Below are 8,540 nucleotides of genomic sequence, written 5' to 3'. Positions count from 1 at the left end.
CTATAGATCAATGTATTCTGTTTTATCCCCCGGTAGATTGGATTTGATCTGAGAACAACGGAACTCCTTAAACAGAGCTCTTTGTTTGTGAAGTCAAATATGAATGTTAGGCTAAGAATTAAGTGAAAGTTTAACTTGTGCCATGCAACCAGAATTACTAAAACAGTGCTTACATTGGCTCGTGAAAGAAAAAATGGGCACAACCGTGCAAAACAGCACTTATTCGCCATGCCAATCATACTGATAATGAATCTTTGTCGTACAAGTTTTATTGATAAAACAAAATTTATTAAAATTAACTACCTAATTATCCTCACTTGAAAATTTGAATAAACTGCTGTAAAACCCAATTAGGTCATGATGATACAATTCTAACTCAACTTAGCTTAACTGACCAGAACAAATCAACTTGTATCAGAAGTTACAACACAAATTTTAAAATTTCTTACATGCCTTTTTCAAGCATCGCCCTCACTCTTATGGGTAAACCATAGAGTCTGATAAAACCACCAGCATCAGCCTGATCATAAATCTGCCCGTTCTCAAATGATGAGATATCTTCTCTGTACAAGCTATACGGACTTTTTCTACTGGTTACCGTGACAGACCCCTTGTACAGCTTGAGCGTTACTGAGCCAGTAGTTGTTCGTGTAATTTGCTCCATGAAAGCATCCATGGACTCACGAAGAGGGTCAAACCATCGACCTGCATAAACAAGCTCTGCATACTTAAGGGCAAGAGAGTCTTTTACTTGTATTGTTTCCCGATCAAGGGTCAAAGCCTCAAGTTCCCTAACAGCATTAAAAAGGATGGTTCCACCAGGAGTTTCATACACCCCACGACTCTTCATACCCACCAATCTGTTTTCAACCATGTCAATACGTCCAATTCCATGTCTTCCTCCAATCTCATTGAGCTCAGATAATAGGGTTGCTGGGGAGAGTTCCTTTCCATTAAGTGATATGGGGGAACCAGAGACAATGCCAATTTCTATGTATCTGCACATTCATTTAATAGCAATGAGGACAAAGTTGTAGAAAAGGAATTCTTAATGACTAAATCAAAAAGATATATTAACAAAATGCGTACTCGGGTGTGTTTGGCGCATCTTCTGGATCAACACTCATCATGTACATATCCTTCTTCGGCTCATTCGCTGGATCTTCCAGGATATCACCCTTCAACATCATAAGGAAAAGTCAGATCATTTCTTGAATTCAAATTTCCATCAACAAAAATAGCAATGCAAGAGACAATCATCAAACAGATTTGTTCAGCGTTGGATTCTCTATTTTCTATGGCAAGTATTTCATAAAAATCATACAATTATGAATTACTACTTTGATCAAAATAATTAATGACTGAATAATAAAATTGGAGTCAGCAATATAATTCTCCACCAAGAATCTAGCATCAGATTCTGTAACTAACCTAAAACCTAATGCAAGCATCAACTCTCCCAGCAAAATTTCCCAGCACAACACACATCTAGGAGCTTTTGAGACTGAAAGGAAGTAATATGAGAAATTTACCTCATGGCTAAGGTGCCACAAATTCCTGTCTCTGCTATAAATAGATTTTTTTGTTACAGGAACAGGTACGTTGTGTTTTTTAGCATATTCAATAGCATCTTCTCTTCCTGTGATGTCCCACTCCCTCCATGGTGCAACAACATTGAGAGCAGGATTAAGAGCGAAGAACGTAAGCTCAAAACGAACCTATAATTGAACAGAAATAATGGTTTGTCAGAGAGAGAGAGAGAGAGAGAATGAAACACAGTTCTCACTCTACACTGTTTGGAGAGGGTATAACATGCCTGATCATTTCCTTTTCCAGTGCACCCATGACAAACAGCATCAGCTCCAACTTCTTTAGCAATATCCACCATAGCCTACATAATAAGCAGGAAGCGCATTGAGTCTTTACTAATCTGTTGAATTCTTCACGTACATGATTGACAAAATAGATGGTAGTATTTTAGATGGTAGTATTGACTCTCTCTCTCTCTCTCTCTCTCTCCCCCCCCCCCCTCTCTCTCTCTCTCTCGAGAGAGAGAGAGAGAGAGAGAGGGGGGGGGGGGTAACCAGACTAACTAATATGCGCACCTTTGCTATGACAGGGCGCGCCATTGACGTCCCAAGCAAATACTTCCTCTCATAGACAGCACCTGCACGCAAGCAAGGATATATGTAGTCTTTGACAAACTCCTCTTTCAAATCCTTCACCACTAATTGACATGCACCACTCGCCTTAGCCTTCTGTTCCAAGCCATCTAATTCTTGCAGCCCCTGCAAAAAATTTAATTATATATCATGTAAATGTCCAATTTCACTTATATCATTCAAGCACATTGTCATTTGTAATAAAATTAGAAATCTTTTTGATTAATTGCATCAAGTAAACTTGTTAAGAAAAAAATTATAATGGCATTCAAACCATAAAAGAAAATACCCATTTCAGCAAATAGAAGAATAAAATGAAAAGTAAAGGTTCAGAAAAGGGATATTCAGGTGAAAAAAAAAAGCCATAACCGCATTGAAAAATGATAGCCAGTGTTAGTCAAAGATTGAACCTGGCCGACATCAGCAGTAAAACAAACGACTTCGCAGCCATAATTTTCCCTGGATCAGAGAGCAAGTATTCTCAGTATGCGCATACTTAAACCCAAAATTTCAAATTGAAAACAGAGCAGCTATAGGGTGAGATAAAAGAACAGAGAGGATTATGTTTCTTGATTATTAGCTGTTATCCCCTCAGCTCTCCAAATAAAAATGGGACATGATCATGACCCATAGGCTCCAATATATAATAAATCAGTTCATCTCTATAAACATAATAATAAAATAATGATTTGGTACGACATTATTTTCATTTTCAGAACCTTATGGTGAGATTGGAGCCATTTGAACGAAAGGCCCAAAAGTACACAGATCTACTGGCAATTTTTTCCACTAGCCCTTCAAATTTTATAAGACAAAGGAAAGGAAAGCATAGTAACCCATAATCTACAAAAATGGAGGCATGAAAACAACTTAAGTATACAATGTCCATTAGCAATGCTTAGGGTTTGGTAAAGTTAAGTGATTTAGCCAGCTAATAATCTGCAAGTCAATCTCCATTGCCTTCCACAACTAGGACAATTTGCATTGAATTTTTGGCACTAAAATACTCTCCCTAGGAGCAACAAGTAGCTTAGCTTGTTTAGTGAGTGACGTTCAGCATTCTATTAACTCCTGTTAGTTAGAGTTTGTTATCATTAGATGGATAAATTCGAAAGCAAAATGTATATGGATTTTTTATTTACAGTGAGCTCAGTTGAAATAAATAATTCTATAGTTTCCTCCTCTCTCTCAGCCTAAAAGTCATAATAGTGAAACTCAAAGCCTAAAAAATACATCTATAGACAAAAGAGTTACAAAATACCTCAGCCAAGGAACAATAACTGATGTGTCCAAGCCTCCACTATAAGCTAAAACAACTTTATTCAATTTTCCACGCAGACCTCTACCATTTGTTTCTACCTCTTTTTCACTTGATAAAATTGCTTTGATAGCTGCAACAGACAAATTAGGTCATGGGGATAACAAGGTAAAAGTTATAGCATAGAATCAAATCTAATTAACGCAAACCATTCAATAAAAGACAAGTTCATAAACAAGCAACTTTTCTAGGTTGCTCGGGAGCAGGGTCACACAAGATACAAGTGCAATAATACCCATTCTTTTTAAGAGAAAACCTATACAGAACAATATCTACAAATTTATATTCTCACCCTGTTTCTTCTGAACTTCACTTGTGCACCTGCTATTTTGGATAACTGCATTGCCACAGAACTCGCTCACATTTGCACCAAACTGACAAAAGATAACCAAGAATATCAAATTCAAACATGGTCCCAATGAAAGAACAGAAAAAAGGAAAGGAAAAGATGATGCAGAAACACTATGCTTTGCTTAAGAACACGGCATATAAATAGTTAAATTTCAAGCAATTAAGGCAATCCATGTACCTTGTTAAATATTGACAATCTTCTTGAGCAGCATAGTTTATCTTGAGCCTGGAAGAAACCTACAAAACAGATTATTGATCATAGTAAGTGATAATCGATAAGAAAATCTCAATAAATAATGTAATTTGTAACTATAAAGGGACAATGATGTAGCCGAGATTTATAGCACCAACATTCGAAAGACTTTAACCAACTAAGCTAATCGGCATCCACACAAAAACAGGATAACTACAACAATACATTTTGTGCGAGCTATATTTGAGAAATGGCAAATTCAACATAGAGTCTAGTATTTACATCAAAGCAAACATCTCCTATCTATCCCCCCTTATAATTAAGTAATCCAAGTATAGCTAACTATTGCAAATATACAACAAATCCATTAAAGGCAACAATTTTGATGTAATTAAACGCAAACCCATTGTCATTTCATCTTCAAATTTCAATAATTTCCATCCTCCATTACCATTTCCATTTCAATTTCTATGAATAGTATTCATCAAATAACAAATACCCATCATTTTAATTCACTAAAAAATAGATAAAAATCCCATCATTTTAATTCACCAAAAATATAAAAATCCCATCATTTTAATTCATTTAAAAAATAAAATTTAAAAAAAAAAAAAAAAAAAAAAAAAAAAACCCAGAACAGCTAAAGAGTGAAGAAGATGGAAATGGGTACCAGAAGATTTAGGAGAACTGAAAATTGAATTAGAAGGAGCAGCAGCAGTAGCAGAGAAGGCATGCAATTGAGCCATCGTTCTTATCAACTTGGTTCTCTCTTTCCCAGAAAATAGTCGTCTGAATTCTAAAATTAGAGGGGTTTTTAGGGTTTAAGAGGAGTTCCAAATAAGCAGCTCACAAAGATTTATGGGCAAAGCGGGTCATGTTTTCGGGCTCAATGGGACCAAACAAAATATTCTGGTTTTAGATATTCCTTAAAGTATCATTTCATTTGTTTTTTTTAGAAGTTTTTAGAATCTTACTTTGAAAATTATCTCTAAGTACGGACGGTTCATTTGGTAATCCGTTATAAACAATAGTAATGGTTTAATGGGAATGATTTTTTTACATGAATTTTAGAGAACAGATCATCGGCTAAGGTTGTATTTTCGCCATGTTCGTTTTATTAGTTAAGGTATAACACTATTATCATTCGCTATCTATGATGATATTGTGGTTGATAGTGATTAGTTCGATGTTTGTTATTTTTCAGATATTATAAGAGCATGTAACACCATAACTCACCTCTTGGCAAGGTGGAATACGGAGAATAGCACATAATATGTACGTTTTGAGTTCCTTTCTATAGCATTATAATTTTGGCAGATTTGGATATTGCTTGATTATAATAGTGCTTTTTTAAAAAATAATAATAATAAATAATTCAAAAATCACTCTTAAATCATCTATTTTTCTTCATAAATTTTCATTTGCATCTAGTATCTTGTGGTGATGGATGATTGTACTTATATGGAGATTTATCGGCTATTTTTACACTTAAAAAAAAAAAAAAAAAAAACATTTTCATTAGCATTGCCTCACTACTTGCCGACAAAGTATTTTTCACCCAGTAGTAGTTAGATAAAATGTGTTATGTCACAGCTTCAAGTTTAAAGCTCTCGCTCCCATTTATAATTTATATTTATAGCTCATTTGAATTATTAGAAAAAAAAAAATATATATATATATATATATATATATAGGCATTTCTTTCATATATTAGCACTCTACATATATTTAGAATTCTGCAATATTAGGGTCTGTTCTCATTGGCTGAAATGAAGTGAACTGAATTGAATTGAATTGAGCTGAACTGAACTGAACTGAACTGAAATGAATATTTTATAAGAGAAGGAAATTATGAGTTGAACTGAACTGAATTGAACTGAGCTGAACTGAACTGAACTGAACGAATTTCAACGTAAGAGAACAGGCCCTTAATATTTCTAAATTTCTGAATTTCAACGTAATAGAACAGACCCTTAATATTTCTAAATTTCCTATTTAAGATCTTGCTAACGAGCGCCTCGGGGCGTTAGATAAGGAATAATTATATTGGTTGAAATGGTATTAAGTTAGGAATGCATGACAAAATCACGCGTCGTTCGGTGTAATTAATGTTAATTTTACTTTAATATTCCCACTTTTAATTCTCTTATCTAACGCCCCGAGGGCGCTCATTAGCTTTTGCCTTATTAAATTAGTTCTAACATATTAATTTTGGGTCAAGTGAGATCGGACCGAATTAGCTCGGACTAATACAAGCCTATTAACAACGCGGGTCAACCGGTCAAGTTTTTGGTTGGATGTGGGCCTAATAAGAAAATAAAGAAAAGGGTGTTTTTATTGACAAATTCATCACAACTGGCTCAAGTAGAGCTACGCCGCCACAAACATCATATCACTCATCCGTTTTTTTTGTCGCCGATCAGAAACCAATCACCATCACCATTTCTCTTTCCTAATCTGCCAACTATACAAATTCGATTTCTTGATAATTTAACAACATTTTGTCCTGAAAAATACGTGAATAGTATAATTAAATAAGGAATATCCAACATAAAAGACCGCATAGCGCAGTGGATTAGCGCGTCTGACTTCGGATCAGAAGGTCGTGGGTTCGACTCCCACTGTGGTCATTTTTTTTTTTATCCCTTATTGAAATGCAATTGACGTATAACGTATGTGATATAATGAAAATACGAGATAAGTTTAACAAGACATCATAATATCTTTAGAGACCGTTTGGCTAAGGGTATTCAACAATGGGAATGAGAATCAACTACCATGAATCCCTTTGTTGATGTTTGATAGACAAAATCAATCATTCCCTTTACCCCTCCCATTACCCCATTTTCCTCTATCTTCATTCCCCACCCCCTCCAAGGGAATCACTCAAACCCCCAAATTCCTCTTCACCCAACTACCTTGACCAAATTTCTAACTACCTTGACCACTCTTAAAAACACCAACTAACTACCGACGCCACCGCCTAGCCATCATCCAGCCACCCTGACACCACCAGAACCACCGCCTAGCCACCCTAACACCATCAGAACCATCGCATAGCCACCATCCACCCACCAGATCTACCAACTGACCACCTGAACCACCGCTAACCACCATAACATCGCCGACGCCCCTGCCGCCACCATCGAAACCACCTAAAACCAACATTCACCACCGAAACCACCCAAATCCACCCGGAAAAAAAACCCATCTTCCCCAAATTACCCAACTTCATTCGAATTAACCCTCACCCACCACGTTCACCACTCATTACCCACGAAATCTCCACACCCACCATGAAAACCACTACAAAAACCACCCCAAAACCCTAACCATCTCAACAAAAAAAAAAAAACCCATAAACAACCCCCAAACACCCAAAAAAACAACATATGAAACTATTAACAATCAACCTAGTAGATCTATCAAACAAATCACTTAAAAAAGAGAGAGAAGAGGGACAACATCAACAATTAGAAGGAAAAGGAGCGGCGGCGCGGTGGATGAGGGAGGGCGGCGGCGCAGTGGATAAGGGAGTAGGTCGCCGGCGGGGTGGGGACCGACGAAGTGGGTGGGGGATCTCGGCGCCGCTGGGGGGAGGGGGTTGGAGTTGGTTGTTGGTAGTGAGTTGGTACTTTCATGTGAAGTTCCATTTCATTCCCTTTCTCCTTTGTGAACAAACAACCTATAATAAATAGGGGAGTTGCTTTCCATTCTCCCTCTTTCCCTTTCTCTTAGTCATTCCCTTTCCTCTTGGTGAACCAAACGACCCCTTAATTATCAATAAGAATAAATTTTAACAATTGAAAATTAATGATCTATTCATTGAGATGATTTCGACAAGTACCCACAAGACTATATTTTTTCTTATATATAAATCACAAACATTAGTCAAAATATGACAAATGAATAGTGCAAAAAATAGAAATGGAGCAAGTATTTAAAAACGGAGGGAGTACCAAGTAGAGTTTGGTCTAAAGACACTTTGAGGGTAGGAATTTTTCTTACCCTTCTCCCCCACTAAAGCGTAGTGTCTAAACTAGCCCATAAACTCGACTGGGTTGACCAGTGAACGATTCCAGTTTGATAGGGAAGTTCATCTCACCTACATTTTTTGACAATTTTTTTTTTTTTTTAAAAAAAAAAAAAACCTATACTGTACCCTTTTTTCGTATTTATAATTTAGTAAAGAAGATCAATAAAATGATGTAAATGGTGCCTAAAGTCAATATGATACAATTAAAAAACGAATGAAGAAAATGACAAGTTTAAAAATGGATCGAACCTGGCCCATAGTCTTCCTAACAAGTTACAAGTGAGCTAAAAAGCCCATTTTGGTAAAATTTAAGTAGAAGCTTGAATTAATGCTTAAATACCCATCTTAAATCTATGGACCAGCAAAGTGGTCCACTAAACCATTTCCAAACATTTCAACATCAGCTTCAATGCTTCATCTCGTAGTATGTCAACCTTATACTTTGAACATGTGTATGATATTATGATGTATAGTTGAATT

The 8,540-nt window shown here is 36.1% G+C and overlaps 1 protein-coding gene and 1 non-coding gene across 2 annotated transcripts; one reads left to right on the top strand and one right to left on the bottom strand.

The window, feature by feature from the left end:
• Positions 1-154: 154 nt before the first annotated feature.
• On the bottom strand, positions 155-4,859 carry LOC145642118 (argininosuccinate synthase, chloroplastic-like). Its single transcript, XM_081693209.1, has 10 exons — positions 4,695-4,859; positions 4,010-4,068; positions 3,773-3,854; positions 3,424-3,553; positions 2,573-2,621; positions 2,106-2,288; positions 1,817-1,891; positions 1,533-1,718; positions 1,090-1,178; positions 155-998 (listed from the first exon to the last, which is right to left on the bottom strand). The coding sequence occupies exons 1-10, from the start codon at positions 4,768-4,770 to the stop codon at positions 446-448; spliced, it is 1,482 nt and encodes a 493-aa protein (XP_081549335.1). The 5' UTR covers positions 4,771-4,859; the 3' UTR covers positions 155-445.
• A 1,721-nt stretch (positions 4,860-6,580) lies between these two features.
• On the top strand, positions 6,581-6,654 carry TRNAR-UCG (transfer RNA arginine (anticodon UCG)). The gene has a single exon. It is a non-coding gene; the product is annotated as a tRNA-Arg (tRNA).
• The last annotated feature ends 1,886 nt before the right edge of the window (positions 6,655-8,540 follow it).

Source organism: Chenopodium album, chromosome 8 (genome assembly GCF_948465745.1).
Source record: "Chenopodium album chromosome 8, dcCheAlbu1.1, whole genome shotgun sequence".
Lineage (NCBI taxonomy): Eukaryota > Viridiplantae > Streptophyta > Magnoliopsida > Caryophyllales > Amaranthaceae > Chenopodium > Chenopodium album.
Note: the sequence above shows the minus strand (reverse complement) of the source record. Positions and strands in the feature narration are given on the sequence as shown.